This window comes from Spermophilus citellus (assembly GCF_964194105.1).
Source record: "Spermophilus citellus genome assembly, chromosome: 4".
Classification (NCBI taxonomy): Eukaryota; Metazoa; Chordata; class Mammalia; order Rodentia; family Sciuridae; genus Spermophilus; species Spermophilus citellus.
Window position 1 is genome coordinate 69,901,696 of NC_138185.1, and position 23,930 is coordinate 69,925,625.

Genomic DNA, 23,930 nt, shown 5'->3' on the forward strand with positions numbered 1-23,930 from the left:
AGCTTAATAAAGTTAAATTGATTAAAATTAGGCTTAATTCTGTAACAATAGTGTTAGATCAACTGGAGGCTAGACCTCAACTCACCAGCAATGGTGATCCAAACAGACTTTATATAACAGAAGGACCAACCCAATCCTTTCAAGCTTTTTTTTTTTTAAATCCCAAGAGATGACCAGCGCTCATAATTCAGTGAAAAAACAGGGTGTCTTAATGACTTCCTGACTCATTAACTTAAAAATGTTTTAATCAAAATATAAAATAAAACTTTGATTAATTATTCTCCCACAATATGAGGATACAGGATTACCCCTAACTGCTACCCCACCCACCTGAATCCACAACATGATAGATACCTGATTCTATCACTTGTTCCGCTGTAACCCCACCGGCTCTCTACTTGCTGAAATCTATTGATGCAGCATTCCTTTCCTCTAAGGCAGCACCGTGGTCGGTCAATGTATTCCACTCGGGGTTTAGGATTGACAGTAAAATGAAGAAAGAGATTTACCACTTCACGATCTGACAAAATTCCAGATTGAGCAGGACCTGAAACAAAAATATAAACCTCAATAAAAGCTATGTGATTTCAAACTAATACTCCACTAAATAACATGAATTCAATTCTAGAAGATGTCAATAAGAATAGAAAAATCTTAGCATATGTAATGTTAACATATATTTGAAGCTTCAAAAAATTCAGAATGTAAATGATGAAACCCAGTGGTAAACAGAAAGATCTCTGGATTTTTCTACCCACTCAACTCCTCAGAGTGCCACAGACTTTTGTTCACCAGAAAAGAATCATTCTCTATGGTGGGGAACTACTTACAAGGGCAGCTAGTTACTCACTCACCTAATGCCAATCTGAGGCTACAATCTGAACAATGGAATATATTCAACAACAGACAAGGAATAGTGCCTTATTTCCAGATTTTAAATGTTCATTATAAAGTAAGAGCTAAGATCCAAAGAGCTGTGGAAGTAGCATACTATATATGCTCTGCTTCTTCCATTCATAGTTTCTAAGAAAAAAAAAAATTCCAATGCCTTAAAGTTATCCTGGAATAAATGCTGTTCCTCAAAAGGTTTCAGGAGATCCCTTCCAAAGCCAGTAAAAGCAACTGAAGTAATAAACTTCAAAACACTAAAAATTTGGTTTAGGAAGCTCTTCTGGTTTTATTTATTTTTATTTTTTTTAATATTTATTTTTTAGTTTTAGGTGGACACAATATCTTTTATTTTATTTTTATGTGGTGCTGAGAATCAAACCCAGTGCCTCACGCATGCTAGGTGAGCACGCTACCACTTGAGCCACATCCCCAGCCCCATGATTTTAAAACTTTAAATTAAAAAAAAAAAAACTTTTAAATATCACACACAAAATATATTGGCATGCCAGACCTGGTGAGGTTGAACACTCCTCTCTCTCAGAATGAAAAGAACTAAGGAAAAGGATTAAAATGTTTAAAATTCATGATAAAAGCCAGGTGCTTACAGTAATCCCAGTAACTTGGGAGGCTGAGGCAGGAAGATCACAAGTTCAAGGATAGCCTCAGCACTTAGCAAGGCCCTGTCTCAAAATAAAAGTAAAATGTAGCTGGGATGTTGCTCAGTGGTTAAGTGCCCCTGGGTTTAATCCCCAGTACCAAAAACAAACAAACAAAAAACATTATTAAAAAGCAAAGATCGGGCTGGGGATGTGGCTCAAGGGGTAGCGCGCTCACCTGGCATGCGTGTGGCCCGGGTTCGATCCTCAGCACCACATGCAAACAAAGATGTTGTGTCCGCCAAAAACTAAAAAATAAAATATTAAAATTCTCTCTCTCTCCCTCTCTCTCTTTCTCTCTCCCTCTCTCTCCCTCTCACTCTATCTTAACAAAAAAAAAAAAAAAAAAAAAAAAAGCAAAGATCAATATGCAGTCAACTAGAGGTCCTAAAGAAATAATAAATAGGATAACACAAAAACTCAAGCCTATAGGAAAAAATTTCCTTAGTTGAAAAAAAGTCATCTTTAGGTCATGAAAAACATGTAACTACCTAAAGAAAGCAAAGTAACTATTAATAGAGCAGTAAAAACAAAATAAATAATTCAAGAAATCATATAAAAGCATATACTTAGGCATATCATCATCAAACTGCTAAAGACCAAAGATAATGTGAAACCTTAAAAACCCCAGAGAAAAAGTATACTTTTCAAAAAGCAATAATTACACTTCCTACTAGAAACAATGGAAGCCAAAAGAGAACAGAATTATATATTCAAATGTTAGATAAATAACTGCTGAAGTTCTCTATCCAAAAGCACACCCTCCCAAAACTGAAGGTAAGATAAAAGATATTTTTAGACCAAAAAAAAAAAAAAAAAAAAAAAAAGTGAAAGAATCTGTTTGTATCACACCTGTTCTAAAGGAATTCTGGTAGAAGCATGGCAACATAGAAAAAAATGAAAAGTACCAAAAAGGGCAAATATATCTGTAAATCTAAATGGTTACTGACTTTTTGTTTTGTTTTGTTTTATTTTTATGTGGTGCTGAGGATCAAACCCAGTGCCTCACATATGCTAGGCAAGCGCTCTACCACTGAGCCATAACCCCCAGCGCTAGGTTACTGATCTTTAAAACAATAATACTATATCTTAAGGGCTTTTAAAATATATGAAGATTCAAAATACATGTTAACAGTAGCATCAAAGGCTGAGTTAAATATAGTTAGTTATTCAGGTTCTAGTGGAAATTTTAGATTTAAAACCAAGTAAGAATTTTTTAAAAAAATATTATCTATCAAAGGTAATCCACTAAAATAACAACACAAAAATGTTTAATAAGCAAACAGAGAAGAAAAATAAAGAAACAAAAAAAATCACTTGGTTCTTCCAAAATGAGAAAGGAAGGAAAGAAGGAAGAGGAAAGAACATAGGAAGATAGTGGATAGGGAGGGAAAAGGAAGGAAGAAAGGGAGGAAGAGGAGACAAATGGAAAAAAAGATTGCAAGATGGTCAATATAAGTCCAAATATATCAGTAATTAAATGTAGAATAGGGCTGGGGTTGTGGCTCAGTGGTTGTGGCTCAGCCTAGCATGTGTGAGGCACTGGGTTCCTCAGCACCACATAAAGAATAGCATAAAGGTATTGTATCTATCTAAAACTCTCTCTATATATAAAGGTAGAACAATCAAATATTCCAAATAACTAGGTTTGTTGGTCAGACTAGGTGTTTTAAAAAATGTAGTCTATAAGAGATACCTAAAATAAACAGATAATGTAAAACAAAGCTAAATAAAAGGATGGAGAAAATACAGAATATATAAATTTAATTTTTAAAAAAGCCTGGTAAAGGGGCTGGGGTTATAGCTCAGCAGAAAAACGCTTGCCTTGCATATGTGAGGCACTGGGTTAAATCCTCAGCACCACATAAAAATAAATAAAATAAATAAAGATATTGTGTCCACTTTTTGAAAAATCTTTTTTTTTAATATTTTATTTTTCTTAATTTTCGGCAGACACAACATCTTTGTTTGTATGTGGTGCTGAGGATCGAACCCGGGCCGCACGCATGCCAGGCGAGCGCGCTACCGCTTGAGCCACATCCCCAGCCCCGAAAAATCTTTAAAAAAAAAAAAAAAAAAAAAGCCAGGTAAAACTATCAATATCAGAAAAAACATTAAAACAAGAAATTTTACTAGATTTAAAATGGAATATATCATAAAGAGAGTAAATTCAATAATATAGCAATCCTAAGTTTGCATCTAATGATATAATTTCAAAATACACAAAGAAAAAAAACTTATGAAACCAAAAAGAGAGACTTTCTCAACCAAAACTATTAACTTACTTCTTAGGAACTGCATAAGAAACAAAAAGAAAAACAGTAGATATATAGAAAATCTGTATATCACTAGTATATTTTTTTCATAGATATAGGATTATTCAATTTATTTAAGAGGTGTAGGACTGTTCATACTTTTCTACCCAATAACCCAGAATACATTCTTCTCAAGTATATATGAGTATTTATTAAAACTGGCCACACGGTGGGCTATAAAGCAAGTCTCAACAAACTTCAAATAAGTGAAAAGATATGGAATATATTCTCAGAAAACACTGGAATTAAATTGGAAGTCAGTAAGCATTCTTGCACAGGGAGACTGATTATTAAAATAGTTTTAAACAGGCCTTTAGTGAAGTGATAGCCTTACCAGCTGCAAACTCCTCAATTGTCATCAGTGGGAACCGGATTAAGGAAAGTGCTTTTCCTAGAACTTTCTGTTTATTTGCAAAAGTAACAGGTAATTGTTGTCTCTGACATTCCGCTTCTGCCCAGCGTACAACAGCTCCAAAAAGTCGACTTTCTCGAATACTAAGCGTGTCTCTTTCTAGAACAGCACAGAGTGTGTCTATAAATAAAATACAAAAATAAATCAAATAAGGAATATTTTGTTCTCTAACAAAGCAATATTGATAGACATGCTCATACAAAGTATTTAAACCTCAATGAAAAAATAGGTTACATAATTAAAACCATAGATTCTATGCCTTAAAATATTCTATATCTTAAAATAGCCAGGCATGGTGGCACATGCCCATAATCCCAGCAATTGAGAAAGCTGAATAAAAGCGGGAGGATCCCAAGATTGAGGCCAGCCTCAGCAACTTAGCAAAGACTCTGTTTAAAAAATAAAAGGGTTGGGGATGTAGTTCAGTGGTAAAGCATCTCTGGGTTCAATACCCAGTACAACAACAACAAAAAAAGCTTTTTTTTAAAAGAAATTGGTGTAAGGTTAACATTCAGATTTTTTTGGTAGTGGGGATTGAAACCCAGAGCCTTACACATGCATGCTCTACCACTGAGCTACACCCCCAGCCCTTTAAATACATGTGCGTAAAAATAGCAAGGTAAGGGGTATCAAAAACATCTTAAATAGCATGGTTTGAGAAGGCCTCCTTTGAATCAAGATTGAAGGATATGGGGAAGTAAGCCAGAAAGAGGAGCACTGCAGGACAATGAGTGTGAAGACTCCAAATCCAAGTGTGCCTGGCATATTTGAGAGGCAGCAAGGAGTCCCATGAGGCAATATGGGGTGAGCTAAAGAGAAGTAGGCAAGGAGGCCAGAAACATGGAGAGTGAGGTAAAATAATGTAGCACTCCACAGATCATCTGGCTTTCAGTCTGAGTGAAGTAGTATATTCCAGGAGGGTTGTGAGCTGACAGTTTATGCTCTGAAAGGATCCTCCGGTGGCTGTTTAAAAAAAAATAAAAGACTATAGTAGTGGCAAGGTTGGAAGCAAGATCAATTAGGAGGTTCTTATACTAAAATAAGACCAGGCCAGGGCATCAGTGGATGTGATGAAAACTGATCAAATTCAGCATATATTATGAAGGAAGACTCAATACATTTCCTAACAAATTGGATATGGGATGTGATAGAAGAGAGGATTTAAGGATAATGGCAATGTGAGCACTGGAAGGATGAGAGTGGCATTATCTGAGATGGGGAAGATTACAGGAGGAACAGGTTTGGGGCAGAGGAAAGAACTGAAGTTTCATTTTGGACATATTTGAGTTTAAAATCCCTATGTGACATCCAAGTATAAATGTACCTCAGGTCCTCACTTAGACTCTTTTCCTCTTATCCAAGTCAAAATTAAAATAAACTCAGTAATTTTTTAGGCAACAGCAGCCCAGAAGCAGTGAGTTAAGAAGACAAAAAGGTTTTATAGGCCAACATACTAGGATGAAATAAGCTGCAATCTAACAGGGACAAAGAGAAAATACGTGAAAAATAAATATAAGTACTTTAAAAGCATAGTAGTCAAGAGTCCTACACACAGAGAAAAAAAGACTTAAGGGCTGGGGATGTGGCTCAAGCGGTAGCGCGCTCGCCTGGCATGCGTGCGGCCCGGGTTCGATCTTCAGCACCACAAACAAACAAAGATGTTGTGTCCGCCGAAAACTAAAAAATAAATAAATAAATAAATAAATATTTTTTAAAAAATTTATTTCTTTTTAGTTTTCGGCGGACACAACATCTTTGTTTGTGGTGCTGAAGATCGAACCCGGGCCGCACGCATGCCAGGCGAGCGCGCTACCGCTTGAGCCACATCCCCAGCCCCCAAAAAATAAATATTAAAAAAAAATTCTCTCTCTCTCTCTAAAAATAAATAAATAAATTCTACCTAAATTGCACATTTAAATGTAGAGAATCTTTAAAAAAAAAAAAGACTTAAAAAATAAGTATTTCATAACTCCTGAGTGTTTCACTGTATAGTAAGTACAATAACTACTACTTATTAATAATAAGCATTAATAAGTGCAAGAATCTAGATTTGATTCCAGTACATATAATTTAACAGATTAAGCAAAATGTTTTAGATATCTTTCTCAAATGGCCAAAATAAATATCTTGGTTCTTAAAAAGTAAGATTCTTAATATATAGTATAGTAAATATGTATAGTAAATTCTAAATGTATAGGGAAATTATTTACATAAAACTTATTCTCTAAAGAACTTAACATAAATTATGCACTGGTATAAAATATCTAACCGCTACACTTTTACATTTTTAAATTTAAAAAGTATAGCATGCTTATATATAGCAGAAACCAAAACATTAATATGATTAAATTACCTAGAAATTAAAAATTTTTAAAAAAGATTTTTGCAACTATTTACACTTCATATATTAAAAGTCAAAATATTTACTTAATATCACAGATAGCTAACATTCAAAGACTTTAGTTCCCAGAACACCGTTGGGGCTCAACAGTATATTAAAAACAACTGGTTTGGGGCTGAGGTTGGGGCTTAGTGGCAGAACACCTGCCTAGGACGTGTGAGGCACTGGGTTTGATCCTTAGCATCACATAAAAATAAAGGTATTTTGTTTATCTACAACTAAAAAAATTTTTTTTAAATGCATTGGTTCAACATAATTTTTTTAAATCATACTTTCTTCTTTCTGTTGTAGCTGAGCAAATTTATGAAGTTTTTTCACAAATTAAATGAAAAGCAATACACTTAATCCAAAAGCAATATACTTAATGACCTTAACAATTAATCATTCAATGAAAAGCAGAAGACTTTCTACCTACATGTTTGTTTGCTAATAACCTGAATAAAGAGAACACATAGTAAATTTAAGTATGCCACATACACACAAGAAGCACATCAACTGTCCTTAACATATGTAAATTCATTTTGTTGTATTAATGTGATATCTTCTTCCTTTAGCAAAAAGCTGTCTCTTTTCCGCTTTGGAACTCATGGTCAAATCCCAGAAAAGGAAAATTCCCAAATCTAAGACTGTAACAGGGGTCCACTTCATGTTTTGAGTATAAACCTTGCTGCTCAACCACAGGTGGCTTATTTTAAAACTGACATTTCACCCACCCCCCTTTTTCTTCCTCTCACCTACCTTCCCTATCAAGGGAAATAAGACAAACATTTTTCTTATTCCAGGCTACTGTGTCCTTCACTGCCCAGAAGGGTGTCACTACTCACAAGAATAAAAACAACCCAACTGCAGCAACAGCTCTCTCAAGGACACCCAGTGGACACTAATTACTAATCTCTACCAATAATAATTGGATCCCAGCCCTTATATCCCTCTTTCAAAAGCCCTGTGTTCCCCCTGGCAGGGAAAATCCTATGTTTTTCCTTTACTCGCAAATCAATGAAACTTTTCTCAAAACCTTGTCATCATTATTAGATCAGAAAGAGACAAAGGACCAAGCTTCTGATATCAAGACAGTTATAAAATAGCTCCTGAAGCCAGCTCCTAGACTTCTCTGTAATTCCCAATTTTTCACACATGCATTTCAAGGAAACTGGCCTGTAGGGTTGGAAATAGGTAGAGGGACATAAGGTCTTCTAGTGGCAGGTGTAGTAAAATAAAAAATTACAGCTGCAGGTCTAATAAATATTGTAATACAACAGATTATGTTTCATAAATATAATACTGGATTTTAATATAAGCAACCATGAGTCAATTCAAATCAACAAATATTTATAGGGTATCTACCCTGTGCAAAGCATTTACTCTTCCAAAGTCCCAGGCTCCAATGGCATGACTAATGCAAGAGCTATTTATATAACAATATAAGTTATCCAGATGTAAGCAGTGTTATTTCAAAGGAGAGTAAAGAACAATGCAGCACTTGACAGATACTTAAGAGGAAGGGAATTCTGATTAAGCAATGCAATTAGCAATCTGGGCAGTGCCTGAGGTTCTCAAACATCTGTAAATCAACAGATACAATGTGCAGGTGCTAAGAGTAACACAGTCTAGTCCCTGCCCTTCAGTATAATGCAAACAATCCATAAATTTTTTATAATATACTGTGGAAGAGACAGGTAAACTCACAATGGAATGTTATGTAATTATAAAGAGGAATATACTAAGTGTCATGGAAGAAGGTGGGGTGTCAGTTCTCAAGAAATGAGTTGCTACAATGGTATAATCTGAACCAACTCCTTTTGTTCTGAAAGGATCTCCCTGGCTAACTCAATGAAAACTGTAAGGTGAGAAAGAAAAGCATCATTCTAGAGTCAGTCCAGTTGGTCAATAAGTATTAACTGAACACATACTACCTTCTGCTGTCTTTAGTGCTAGAGATGCAGTGGTAAATAAGTGGTAATTAAGATCTGTGCCTTTAAGGAGTTTATAGTCTGAGAGTGGAAAGTGGACAGTCAACACACATACATATACCTAGGTACCAATATACATTAAAAGGAAAATAAATCAGAGTAAAGGATTGTTTAAGTGTCTAAGAAAGTCTGAGATATCTTAGGTCTCAATCTAAGATCTGAGTGATTAAAAGCAGGTAGGTGTACAAAGATTCGGGGAAAAAAGGATTCTAATCAGAATGAATAGCAACTATAAAGAACTGAAATACAAATAATACTGGCCAGTATATGTAGAACATACATGAGGAGGGAAAGGAAGGTGACAGTCACATGTTGGTAGTGACTGCTAGCTATTTACCAAAAATATGTTTTCTCTTTCTGGGACGTAACTAAGTCTACACCCCCTAGCCTCTCCTCAAGTTAGGTGGTATCTTGTGACTGGATTCTGGATAATAAAATAAGGGCTAAAATTAAACATACAACTTCAGCGCCAACATTTTAAATATGTGGGTACTTTCCCTGCCTATAGTTTCTCCCATATACAGGCAAGATACAGGTAACAATCAGACCCAAAGGAATGGCAGAGTCTTAAGAAATAGCCATCTGCTGACTATGACATTCCATTGGACTGTTATGTGAATATAAAATAAGCTTACTTTTGTATTTGATCCAGTATGTACTTTGGGTCTATTTTTACACAGCCAAGACTAAACTGTCCTGACTAACAGAAGGCTGGCTATATCATGTAGGGAGCCTTATCAGTTTTTTGTTGTTTTTTTTTTTTTTTTGCCTTATCAGTTTTTAATTTGAACTTTACTCTAATTGCAGTAGAAGCAAAGAAATAATACAATCCAATTTTTGATTTATAAAGATCATCCTCAGCCACCCTGAGGTATGGTGGCACATACCTGTAATCCTAGCTACTTGGGAAGCTTAAGCAAGAGGATCCCAAGTTTGAGGCCAGCCTCAGGAACTTAGCAAGACTCTGCTTCAAAATAAAAAAATAAAAAGACTGGGTATGTAGAGTACACCTGGGCTTACTCCCCAGTACCAAAAAGGGAAAAAAAAAAAAAAAAAAAACTGTTTACAAGCAAAATCTAGCTGCTATGTAAATAAGGACCATATGGGATCAACAGTGGATAGAAAGTGAGACTACAGGAGACCCTGGAATTATCCAGGTGAGAGAAAATACTGGCTTAGACTAGGCAGTAGCAGCAGATATGGTAAGAAATGGTCAGATTCAAGATATATTTTAAAGTAGAGCCATGAGCCCCTAGTGGTAAGACTGCATATAGGGTGCAAAAGAAAACAAATAATCAAGAATAACTTCTTGGTTTTTTGTGTAAGCAATACAGTTCATGGTAGTGTCATTAAAGAAAACTGAAAAAAATTGGAAAGGAACAGAAGAAATCTAACAAAGAATGAAGGGAGTCCATGCTTCTTTTTTAGCTGTTTTGTTTGAAATGTCTAGAAAATCTCCAAATTAAAAATGTCAAAACAGTTCAATATATGAGCTTGGAGCTCAGAAGATAGGGAATGAATATATGTATTTTCTGTTCACCATCATAAAGTCTGGATTAGCTCTCTCTAATCTCCTACAAAATTCAAATCCTTAGTCCTGTCAATAGATGGTCCTCTACCACCCTTATTCTGCACATGCTTCTTCATGTGGTTCCACTTACATTACCTAATACCCTCTCCTCTTCACTACCCAAATACTATACGTTTTTTAAGGCTTATGTCAGAACCTCCTTTGTCAAGATTTTCCTAACACTACCTAAATTTGAGATAATTTCTCCATTTTCTGGAGTTACACAGTAATTATTTTTTACATATCTAATTTAGAAAAGGCAAAAGTAACATTTTGTTATATGCCATCTCCTCTTAATATTATTAATCTTAATTTTACACATTTGTTCCTTGATTCTCAAATGTTTCCTTAACAAGACAAAACATACTTTACCTTTCTTTATATTTCCTACAGGGCATGCATATGGACATTCTTATTTATTTAATATCTTTTAAAAGGCAAGGAGTGGGGCTAGGGCTGTGACTCAGTGATAAGAGTACTCGCCTAATACGTGTGAGGCAATGGGTTCGATCCTCAGCACCACATTTTAAAAAAATAAGTAAAATAAAGTTATTTTAAAAAGGGCAATGAGATAATTAAGACTTCTGGGAATATTCTCACCAAAATCAAAGAAAGCAAAACACAGAACTTCAATCATTTTGGAAAACCACTAATTTAAATATACCTTATTCTCTAACAAGACTCACAAAATAAAACATTACTGTACTTAAAATGTAAAAATTTAGTTCACAAGGAACTTACCTATATCAATATCAGTAAACCCTTCTGCACTTATTGCATCCACTGTGCTTTTGTCTATAGTGTCCAGACAAAGACTAGCAAGCTGAGGTTCATCAAATAATCGAGCCTAAACATAAGGAAATAATTTTTATTTTCATAGTTATTTCACCTTCAGGCTGTACATACTCAAAACTGATACTATAAACAGTTATAATTCCTCATTATATAAAAATACCTATTTAAAATAATTTAAAAATCTTTATTCTACAATTAGAAATAAAAAGCTAAATATACAAATGCCAAGTGGGGCATGGGGGTGCATGCCTGTAATCTGGAGACTGAGGCAGGAGGATCACAAGTTTGGGGCCAGCCTTGGCAACTTAGCAAGACCTTAGGCAACTAAGTGAGACCCTGCCTCAAAATTAATAAATAAAAAGAACTGGGGATATAGTTCAGTCCAGCCACTGATTTTTTTTTTTTTAAACACATTTCCAATTTTAATTGAAAGGAAAGAAGGAATGTAAGAACTTTAGAGCATTGAGTTGGGGTTGTAGCTCAGTGGTAGAGCACCTGCCTAGCATGTGTGAGGCACTGGGTTTGATTCTCAGCACCATATATAAATAAATAAATATTACATTAATTGATTAATTAAAGGTCATCAACAACTAAAGAAAGAGAAACTAACCTTTGGCAAAGGGGGAGTGGGGGGATTTTAGAGCATCAGAGCTCTGGGAATCTCAGCAAAAACTAGGGCTAATAACAGAACAAATAAATATATTCAATAATATAAATAATAAAATGTTAATGCAACAATGACAACAAATGATCTATAACTATACCCCAAAATATGAATGAATCCCACACACTTAGTGATAAGGAAAAGTAGCCAGAGTATATATGATGAGCAAGAGTTTATATAATGTATGATTACCACCCAAATGTCAAGCTTAGAATATGTGCTTTACCAGTTTGCACGCTATACCTCAAAAAAGAAAAAAAAAAAAAAAAAAAAAGAAAGAAACTGTTTAAAAGCAGGGATTAGTAGTCAAACTCAAATGAGATTTTTAAGAAGCCAACACCGAGGGGCTGGGTTGTGGCTCAGCAGTAGAGTCCTCGCCTAGCACGTGCAGGGCCCAGAGTTCGATCTTCAGCACCATGTAAAAATAAATAAATAAAATAAAGGTATTGTGTCCAACTACAACTAAAAAATTAAAAAAAAAAAAAAGCTAACACTGAAAAAGAAGATACCATGATAAGCATGCCAATGACCAAGCTTTCATTCTGACTTAGAGTCAGCTATGTTTACATTTCATAGCAGAGGCAAACATTAAACACAGAGATATTCATGGGGAAATTCCAGGGGTCTCCTCTAGTCTCACAGTCATGCAAAAATCTTCTGAGAACACTACCAATTAACCACCCCATAAGTGACACCTATTACTTGGCATGACTGTTGGCTTTTTATTTAACTTTAAACTAAAATTAATTTTAAAGGATTCAATAATTCAGATATTACTGAGCAACTGGAAAAAACTCTAAATTGAACAGATATCTTGTGTTTTATGGGAGAAAAGAATATTAAACACATTAGATTTACTTATTTTAATACTTCATGAAGTGCCTGTGCCAGGCCATGCTAATCTCTCTATCATTCCGATTTTAATATATGTCAACATGTTGGATTTATTTATTTATTAATTATGTATATCTTTATTAAAAGTTTTAAATTTGTATATAGTTTTTAAAGTACTTGTATTAGGGCTGAGGTTGAGGCTCAGCAATAGAGCGCTCACCTAGCACGTGCAAGGCCCTGGGTTCGCACATAAAAATAAACAAACAAACAAACAAATAAAAGGTGTTGTGTCCAACTACAACTAAAAAATAAATATTTAAAAAAAGAAAGTACTTGTATTAAAAACTTTAATTTACATATATAAATATTACATCAGAAAGTTTTTAAAATTATAGAATGTTTGGAAACTCTCTTCTTGAACTTGTTTATATTAATTTGCTTTGTCAAGCTGCTAATAAATTTCAGCTCTAAATCTATATTAATAAAAATATTAACTCTGTCATGTTATTTTCCTTTAATATTTTTTTACTTGGAATTTTAGATTTATAAAAAAGTTGCAAGAATAGCACAAACACCCATATATATAAACATAAGGAAATAATTTTTATTTTCATAGTTATTTCACCTTCAGGCTGTACATATTCAAAACTGATACTATAAACAGTTATAATTCCTTTATCCAGATTTATCGATTGAAACCTGTATCTAGCATCTACAATTTTGCTTGGCTTTATTTTCTCTCCCTACACACACACACTAGCTGAACCATTTGAAAAGTTGTAGAAACCATGGCCCTTTAACTTTAAATTCCTAAGAACAAGGAGATTCTTTTCCATAACCACAGTAATTAACTTTGGTAAATTTACCATTCATACAATATTTTTATCCAGTCTTCTGGCTGCATTTCAGTTTTTCACTTGATTGTGATTATTTTTTATGACACTTTTCCTTTTAGTAGAGGATCATAGTTCATGCATTTTTAAAAAAATATTTTGTTATTTGTAGATGGACACAAAACCTTTATCTATTTTTATGTGGTGATGAGGATTGAACCTAGTGCCTCATGCATGCTAAGCAAACGCTATACCACTGACTCACAACCCCAGCCCCAAGTTCATGCATTTTTAAAGTATGAAACAGTACATTTTATGAAGTGAAAATTTACTACAACCAGACCAACTGCTTATAATAAATTTTCTGGCAAACTGAACTATATTTTTAGTTAAAAATTAATATAAAAATTAACCTTTTAATCTAAGAGGAAAATTCTTTGTAAAACTTATATTATTCAGGATAGCAATTGTCAGTCACTCCTTATATTACACAGGCAATATATTAAGTTACAAAAACCTATCATTATTATTTAGAGTAAAATATACTTTCTCAAATTTTACCTTAATATTAACTCTGATAACAGTTCATAAAAAAAGTATTTTTTATTATATAAATCATGCTGGTACTGGCAATCTGTTTTATAGTGAAGCTTCCATAAACAGTCTCAACTAAATGAACATGATACAGTGCAAATAACTCACTTGTCAGGAGCAAGAAGTTCACATGACCCCATGAGTGAAAATTTGGACATAATATTGGGTTCTCAGGCCATCAAGATATTGAAAAGTTCCTTTTTTTAGTGATGCCTGTTAAATAACCTCTTCCATTCAAAGTGTCTAGAAACACTGGTGTCATTTGAAAACCTATTAGAAATTAAACTCTCAGGCCGCATCTCAGACTTACTGAACCCGAAATCTGTACTGGTGGTGGTGGTGCTGGGGTGCTGGGGATTGAACTCAGGGACACTCAACCACCGAGCAACATCCCCAGCCCTATTCTGTATTTATTTAGAGACAGGGTCTGAGCTACTTTGCACATCACTTTTGCTGAGGTTGGCTTCTTTACTCATGATATTCCTGCCTCAGCCTCTGGAGCCACCAGGATTATAGGCATGTGCCCGAGCCCAGCTTAAATCCGTATTTTAATTGCCAAAGTTCAGTTTACTTATGTCTGAATTGTATAATTGAACTTAGAATGTAAAAGTTGCTAAGTGACCTTTTCCATATACACTAAAACCCCTTGAACAAATAACCTTGTGACTCTTATGAATATCAATTTACTTATTAGATTTTTTCATAAATTAAAAAAATGCAAGGAGATAGCTTATTAGTTACATGGCTTTAGCCAAGTTATTTCCCCCTTTTATGTCTTTATTTCTTTACCTATAAAATAGTGATAATAAGAAAGCCTTTAGTTTGAACACCTATAGTTCACACAGTTATTGTAAGGACTAAATAAACTAATGCATACAGAACACTGAGAAAGGAGCCTATACAAAATCATCACCCAATACATTTTGTGATTATTACTATAACTACTACTACTACTACTGTTAGCTTAGTATCTGGCTAGATGGAGTTCTGAAATAATGTCCAAGAAGAGGTGACATCAACATGTTCTTCTATAAAGAAACACTTAATGACAGAAGAATTTTTTCAAAAGGTACCACACATTTTCTTATAGAACAGAATGAACACTGAGCTGGAAACATGAGCTCTGAACTCTAGCTTCATCTGTTATGAGACTTTGGACAGGCAGGCAGTTAGCCCAGGTTTTAGTTTTCCCATTTCTAAAACGAGAGTTGAGCTAGAGGTCATCAGTGATTATCTCCAATACTAAAATTCAATAAGAGTATATTTGTTTTGTTTTAAGGTTGGGGTCTCACTGTGTTGCCCAAACTGGTCTTGAACTTCTGAGCTCAAGTGATCTTCCCTACTTAGCCTCTGAAGTGCTAGGATAACCAGGCATGTGTCACCACATCCAGCTGGATTCTATATTACTTTAAAAACAATTTTAAAACAATTTTAAAAACAATTCACACAAGAACATTACAACACTATCTAAAACGAGAAATTATTTATTTATGTATAAAGTATGAAATTCAGATTTAGGCATTTAACAAATGATAAATAAATTATGTTAAAGACTGGTTAATGTTTCCATAGGTATGTTCAGATAATAAAAAGTGATTACAGGGGCTGGGGATATAGCTCAGGTGGTACAGTGCTTGCCTCGCATGCACAAGGCCCTGGGTTCATTCTCCAACACCATCAAAAAAAAAAAAAGATTAGGCTATATACTTAAAATATATCAACTTTTTGTATGAATACTATACTTAATGAAACTTCAGAATGTGAAAAGACTATTTCATATAAACCTAAAATTCTAACTCCTCTAGGAATGGGCCAGAAAGCTTCCAGAAACAGGTACAAAGATAGTCAATCTTAGAAGAATTGAAATATTTTATTTTTATTTCAGATCTGGTAAAACTGAGAACAAAGATGTCCAGAAAATTTCATGGCATCATATTCTCAATCACAGCAGGAACAACAATGGATCTTAACGCCAACTCCAATCCTAAGTAACCATTTAACTTTTAGTTACAACACCCCACTTGTATAAGGCTTTAATTTCTTTACATTATTTGGCATTGTATTAATTTGTATTTCTAGTCTAAAACTTATGAATCTGAAAGATACTGTAAAAATACAAATATACTTTAAAATAATGATCTGGAATTAATTTTTCAGGAAACACTAAATATTCACATATGGTTATACTTACATTCAATTTTTAAGCTACAATGACACAGACTTTAGTTACATTTACTTACCTGAGTAAGTAACATAAAGGCATTATCTGCTCTAAGATGTTTGGTGAGAAATTCCACACAATGTGCTTCCAAGGCTGGGACTGCATATTTCTTAGCAGTATAAAGAGTGGTCATAACTGTTTCTGGGCCAATTTGAACTTCATCTGAATATAGGAATCTGCAAAGCAATTAGGAAATTTGCAGAGATGATCAGCACTATTTTAGATAAGAAATCAACCAGAGCTAAACCTTTAAGGAATATTTTAAAAGACAATGAGCAAACTGAAAATCTGAAGCTTTTAAAAGATTCTACAGTCTTGTAAGAATTGGCACATATATCATCTCATTTTATTCATACTCAATCCTGAGAAGAAGTGCCTCCATTTTAAAGGGAAAACTGAGGTGAAGTAAAGATCACAAGATTACTTTTAGCATCCCATAGCTGCTTGCAATAATAGTGGTTCATTTATCTCTCCACAATTTAAGGGGAGATAAATCTGCATTTGTAAATCTACAGATAGCTAAAGTCAGACAGAAAGGGAAATGTTTCTCTACATCAACAGGCATAGTGTGGGTACATGTTTAAGTTTCAATAAATACATGTTAACTGACTAGACAATTCAGTACCGATTGCCATATAACACTGACAGGGAAAACATTTTCATTTTTGGTAAGAAAAAAAGTTATCTACGGGCTGAGGTTGTATCTCAGTAGTAGAGCGCTTGCCTCACATGTGTGAGGCACTGGGTTCGATCCATAGCACCACATAAAAATAAATAAATAAAATAAAGGTATTGTGTCCATCTACAACTAAAAAAAATATTAAAAAAGAAAATCCAAGAATCAGCCAGGAGGAGTGGCACACACCTGTAATCTCAGCAGCTCAGGAGGCTGAGGAAAGGAAGATCTCGAGTTCAAAGCCAGACTCAGCAACTTAGCAAGGCCCTAAGCAACTCAGGAAGACCCTGTCTAATAAAAATATGTAAAAGGGCTGGGGATGTAGTTTGGTGGTTAAGCATCCCTGGGTTCAATCTCTGGTCATAGGAAAAAAAGAATCATCTTCATTCATATTTTACTTATATAGTTTTTAAATAAGCCAAGATTTTAAAAGTATTAAAAGATTTTATAAGTATTAAAACTTAAGCATAACATTACCACAATTCTTTGTATTTTAAAATGACCACTTAAGCTCTCATATATATAACCTCTAAGGACAAGAGCACAGATAAATGACTGTATAACATCAAACTATCCCTGTTTTCTCCCCAGAGATGGGTTTCTAAAAAGATAAAGCTTAGGTTACATTTAATCTAATTGAAAGGTTTTTAAAAGGCTAAGGTGAAAACTTGATTTCATAAGGAAAAAGTCACAAGACCATGTATAAGGAAATTTATATTACAACTCAAAAACTCTTATTGAGGACTACATATTAGCAGGCATTGTGATAGGTGCTAGAGATAAAAATATGGGCGCTGGGGATATGGCTCAAGCGGTAGCGCGCTTGCCTGGCATGCGTGTGGCCAGGGTTCGATCCTCAGCACCACATACAAACAAAGATGTTGTGTCCACCGAAAACTTTAAAAATAAATAAGTAAATATTAAAAAAATTATCTCTCTCTCTCTCTTTAAAAAAAAATATACAGGTAAGACAGATTATAGCTTAACAATGAAATTATTAAGAAGTAATACCATAATGATAACAGAAGTATCCATTAGACAACAATACATGATAACTAATTTCTTAAGATGCTCCCCAATAAAACATGCCTTCTTCCACTCATAATGAATCTGCATCAACATAGTATGGATCACTTTAATCAACAGAATGTGGCTCGGTGCCAGTTTGGGGCCTATACCTTAAGGATACTGGGAGCTCCTGATTTGTGTTCTTGGGAAACATCAGCCAAGAAATCAAGCTACTCTGCTGAAGAGACTAGCTAGAGAAGGTTCCTAGAGAGGATCTGAGATTATAAGGATACGGAAAAAGCTTAGCCATTCCAGAATCTGAGTCATACCTTCAGATAACTCCAGCTCCTGTTACTACCTGGTACAACTATATAAGAGACCAGAAAAAGTTGCCAAACAAACCACCCAGGTTATCCCAGACAACCCACATTACTATAAAAGATAATAAAACTATTGTTTAAGACACTAGGCATTGCAGTGATTTATTCTACAGTAACATTTAACCAAAACATGATGTCAGAGATTAGATGAGCCAGTGCATGCTTCTACCTCTGGGGTAGAAATAATGATTAAAAAAAAAAAAAGAAAGAAAATGGAAATCTTGAAGATTATCTGTAGTAATTAAACGTGGAGATTTAAGCAGAAAGACTGCAAATTAGGAAGATATGGAGCTCTTTTCTAAGACAGGCATTAAAACAAGAAAAAGACCATGAGGAATCAGGTTTGGGACGCTGAGTGGATTGGGGGTGGGGACAAAGATCAAATCACAAAGGTTTTGTGTGCCTGTTCATCCTATAGGCCAAAAAAAAAAAAAAAAAGGAAAAAAGAAAAGAAAGAAAGAAAGAAAAGAATGAATGAATCATTAAAAGATTCAGAGGAACCATGATACTTATTTGCAATATTAGAACGATAATTGTTAACAGCACTGGTAGAGAGAGTTAAGTCTTGAAAAGGATGAGAAATCTGTACAACAAAATGAAACCAAATTACAACTGACAGTCAAGCCTACAAGTCACTTCCCAGATGACCCACAGAATCAGGACCAAGAATAAATTAGTTTAAGCACCAGAATTTTGGGATTCTTTATAGCATTATAAAGCTGACAGGAGATAATACTAAGTGAGCCTGCCTCAAAAGACTATAATCTGAAATGTGAGTCCACATAAGGTACATAAGAACAGTAAATGGCACACAGCAAGTACTCATCAAACAAAGATGTTTTTATTAAAGACAGGTCCACCTGCATAGGTACCAGACCTCTCTATGTGAATAAAGTCCAGTTGAAAATTAAAGTCTGGAATATGCCATGCATTAATGGGGGAAAAGAAGATGCTGATGAGGACAACATCCTAAGGAAGTTACCCTTCCAGTCATTCCTCCATTTCGCTGCTCCCCTTTGCAACAAAATGACATGATCGATTATACTAGCTATCTGCAGTTCCTCATCTCCCATTTTCTCCCCAACCTCCTCTAGTCAGCCAAAAACACTCCACAGGGTTATATCCACAGTTGCCCTCTCATCAAAACTAATCATTATCAGGCACAGTGGCGCACACCTGTAATCCCATCCACTGAGGAGGCTGAGGCAGGAGGATCGAAAGTTCAAAGCCAGCCTCAGCAAAAGCAAGGAGCGAAGGAGCTAAGTAACTCAGTGAGACTCTGTCTCTAAATTTTTAAAAAAATTACAAAATAGGGCTGGGGATGTGGCTCAGTGGCTGAGTGCCCCTGAGTTCAATCCCCAGTCGCCCCCCCCTTGCCAAAAACCCCAACAACTAATAATCAATTCAATGTCTTTTGACCCAACTCTCAAAGGTATTTTACATAGCTGGCCACTTTTCCACTCCCACTTTCTTCAAACATTATCTTCAACTTGACCTTTAGGATTCCACTAACAGTTGCCTGTTTCATTTTATGATCCTTTTCTGTGGCTACATCTCCACACACACTGGAAGATACCAGCACTCATCCTTGTATCTCTCTTCACAATCCATATCCGTTCCCTACATAATCTCATTTGGTCTAATCATTTAAACACAATTCATTCTTTCTTTTTTTTCTTGCCTGGACTACTATAAAAGTCTTTTAATTCATCCTACCGCATCTTATTTTATTCCCCCTATGGTCTGATCTCCAAACAACTATAAAAATGAGTTTTAAAACACGTAAACCAAATCACAGCACACCCCTGGTCAAAATCCTCCACATACTTTTCATCACATTTAGATGAAACTCGAAGTCCTTCATTCTCTAAAGTCCTGCATGATCCTGTCAGGGTTTGTTGTTACTTTTGGTTTTTTTAACCTTATCTTCTATTACTTCCCTCTTTTTTTAAAAAAATATTTTTTTTAGTTGTAGATGGACACAATATCTTTTCTTTATTTTATTTATTTATTTATTTTTATGTGGTGCTGAGGATTGAACCCAGTGCCTCATGTATACGAGGCAAGTGCTCTACACTGAGCCATAGCCCCAGCCCCTATTACTTCCTTCTTCTTTTTTTTTTTTTTAAGAGAGAGTATGAGAGAGAGAGAGAGAGAGAGAGAGAGAGAGAGAATTTTTTAACATTTATTTGTTTTTTGTTTTTAGTTTTCAGCGGGCACAACATCTTTGTTTGTATGTGGTGCTGAGGATAGAACTCGGGCCGCACACATGCCAGGTACTTCCTTCTTATTCGACTCCAATCACACTGGTTTACTCTGGCAGTTTTTCCAACAGTAGAAACTCAGCACCTAAAACATACTTTTTCTTGCTTAGAATGCTTCTTCCCCCATAGGCTTGATCATTTTTCTTCAAAACACTCATCAGTATTTGACGTATCTTAGTTTTTCCTTACTAGAATATAAGCTTTATGATGGCAGAGACTTTTCTTCTTCACTGCTATATACCAAAACCGAAACCAGTGACTGGCACAGGGAGGCATATAACAATGGTCAAATGAACAAATGAAAGAGGGCTGGAGCTGGAGGTCAGTGGCAGAGTGCCTCCCTCGCACATATGAGGTACTGGGTTCGATTCTGAGCAGCACATAAAAATAAATAAATAATGATATTGTGTCCACCTACAACTAAAAAAAAATTTTTAAAAAATGAGCAAATGAATATTATTTAAAGGGCAAGCAGTTCAAAGTGAGCAGTTTTTAAAATGGCTTTCAAACCTTAGTTCGTAAGTCTTTACTAGGTAAATACAGCATCTATGCTTCAGTCAGCCAATAACTAAGTTTAAAAATGGGCCTAGGTTCAATTTCCACTACAGAAAACAAAAGCAAACAAAACAATAACAAAAAACAGCCTAGATAGCAATTTCAGAATAGAAACAATAACTAAAGGATGAATATCATGAAAATACAATGCACTAAAAATAGAAAATGAGAAATGAAACTGCACTGTGCTACATTTCAAGGACTATAAAAGCAACTTATTTTCTATTGATGGGAAAGGACTGACTAGCACCTTCAACGAAAAGATCAAACATACATTTTTTCATTCTACAGTCTATCCTAACAATTTCAACACTTTTTCAAAGGAAAAAAATTAATGATATTTTTACATTGATGGTTCTCTAATTTAGCCATAAGTATCATTTAGGGAGAGTACTAAAAATGCTCTCAAAGTCTCATCTCCAAAAGTAATACTGTAAGGAGAAAGGAAAGATCATCTACTTGATCCTCCTAGTCAATTTCAAACCAAAAACCAAAATGACCTAGAAAATGGACCCCCACACAAAATAAATACAACTGAATACTGACAATACAGTAAACAAAGAGAAAAGAAGGTAAAAAAAGGATCATCATCATCTTGGTGTTTCCTTCTATCCTTGTCTTTAGGTATGCTTGCCTGTTTCTTTCAATAGTTGTAATTACTTTGCATGGAATTCTAAATTCTATTTATTATAAACATTTTTCATATTACCTGGTTTTTACAAGTGTCAAATTTAGTGACTGCATCATATTCCATCAAGTGGAATATAATGTTTACCTAACCTTTCCCTCAGCTGACTTCTTCCTCCTTATTATAAATAACACTACTGTAAATATTTTGTACAGAACATTCTTCTTTTTTTTTTTTTTTTTTTTTAGTATTTATTCTTTAGATTTCGGCGGACACAACATCTTTATTTGTATGTGGTGCTGAGGATCGAACCTGGGCCGCACGCAAGCCAGGCGAGCCCGCTACCGCTTGAGCCACATCCCCAGCCCAGAACATTCTTCTAATACTTTTGATTCTTCCTGAGTGTGGAAAGAAAGCCTATAGTAAACTATTTTCCAAAAGGGTTTTGAGCCCCATCTTTGTCAGAAAGTGCTCCTCGGAAGTGAACTTTAAAAAAAAAATGGTGTCAAAAGAAAGGGGAAAGTATCTCATTGTTTTAAATTGCACTTCCTTATTTACTAAGATTAAATATTTTTTTGTTAATAAGTTGTACTTTTCTTTGATAATTAAAAAATCCTGTTTTTATCCATTTATTAATGGGATTTTAGCATTCATTTCTGATTGTGTGAACTTTATATTCAATTTCCTATTGGTTCCTGATTGAGTGGTGAGCCACTGGATTCCAATGACCTGTCCCGGATTCAGTATGGCTCAAGATGCTGCTACCTTAAAAACAACACATTGTTTTCAGGCAGCCAAAAACGTCTTGGTATAATGAAACACACATGGTCTTCTGTGTGAGCTGGCTCCATTACTTTGGACTAGTTACTTTTCTAGGCCTCGGTCCTATTTGTAAAATTGGGAAAAATACCTACACCTCCCTAACAGGGAGAGCTGTTGTGATAAAAAGCTAATTAATGCCTAACTAGTACATCTCTTCCACTGAACAAAATCAATCATATGTGACTACTATCCTAAAATATTGACAGAACAAATATAATACATGGCAAAATTCGTTTTTGAGCAAATATGACCTCTTGAGCAGAAACACAAGGCAAGTAAAAACATGTATTTGTCTTGGCTATTCATTCTCCTGAGGCTTGACAACTAATACGTTAATCAATAACTTTTTAAAAAGTGAAAAAAAATACAAATCTCGCAAGCGGGCAATCAGGACAACCTCGACCATCCTCTACTCTGACCACTTCTCCTAACTCAGGCCAACTGGAATGTGCAGGCGCCTTCAACGGTAGCGCACGCTGGTGGAGACAGACACCAACATCTACTCCCAAGACCAGAAGATGCCGCCCCGCTTGCGGGACGACTCCCACCTCTGGGAGCACACCAGCTGGGGAGCACCCGCCCGGCGCCTCCGCCACTCACCTCAGCAGGGCCAGGAAGGCGGCGGGCTCTACGTCCGGCAGCTCGATCTCGGCCGACGTGGTGGCCATGCCGCCGTTGAACATGGCGTCGAAGACTGCGCTGCCGGCTGCCAGCACGAAACGGTGTGCGGGGATGCGCTGCGGGCCCCCAGCGGCGGCAGCGCTGCGGCCCTTGCCCAGTACGAAGCGCACATCGCTCAGCAGCTCCGAGTTGAAGAGGAAAGCGAAGCGCTCCTTCAGCGACGCCTTGGTAGCCTGCCAGTTGTACAGCGGCTCCCGCTGCAGAGGAAGCAGGGGACCCAGGGGCGGCGGCGGCGGCGAGGGGCCCGGCTCCGCCTCGGCGCCCGGGACCTGGTCTCCAGCTGCGGCCGGCCCCATCGCAGCCATCCTGCTCTGCGCAGCTCCCAGCTACGCGGACAGCTCCCGCAGCGGTACCGCCATCGTCTAGCCGCCCCAGGCCGGCACCGCCCCCTGTCTTCCGGTAAGGCGTTTCCGGCTCCATTCCCCCGCAGCCCGACACCCCCCCCCAGGCGCGCGGCCCGCCCCTGCAGCAGGCGCGCTCCCGCGGCCGAAAAGACCCAGGTGCGCGGCCCTCCGAGCCGGCGCTAGTGGCTATTGCCGCGGTCTGGACCAGACACCTATCGCGACCCAGCTCCGCGCTCGCGCAGATGGATCTTCTTCGGGCGTGAGTGCTTTGGCCCCAGCCCACCAGCACCACCCCAGGCATCCAAAGAAATCAACAGGCAGCTTGCACCGCTTTGCTTTCTCTTATTTCTCCCAAACCCTCCTCGCAGGGTGTTGAGGAAAGGAAGAGTGACAAGTCCCCAGGCCTTTCCCACTGT

The 23,930-nt window shown here is 36.2% G+C and overlaps 1 protein-coding gene across 1 annotated transcript in view; it reads right to left on the reverse strand.

Moving 5' to 3' along the window:
• Positions 1-23,581, reverse strand: part of BTBD1 (BTB domain containing 1) — a 35,877-nt gene extending 12,296 nt beyond the window's left edge. Inside the window, exons 1-5 of the mRNA XM_081293015.1 lie at positions 23,090-23,581; positions 16,176-16,332; positions 10,957-11,062; positions 4,197-4,394; positions 355-547 (exon numbers count right to left, since the gene is read on the reverse strand). Of these exons, the coding sequence (XP_081149141.1) occupies positions 355-547; positions 4,197-4,394; positions 10,957-11,062; positions 16,176-16,332; positions 23,090-23,475 (1,040 nt within the window). The 5' untranslated portion in view covers positions 23,476-23,581. The remainder of the gene's footprint in view (positions 1-354; positions 548-4,196; positions 4,395-10,956; positions 11,063-16,175; positions 16,333-23,089) is intronic.
• Between the last annotated feature and the right edge of the window lie 349 nt (positions 23,582-23,930).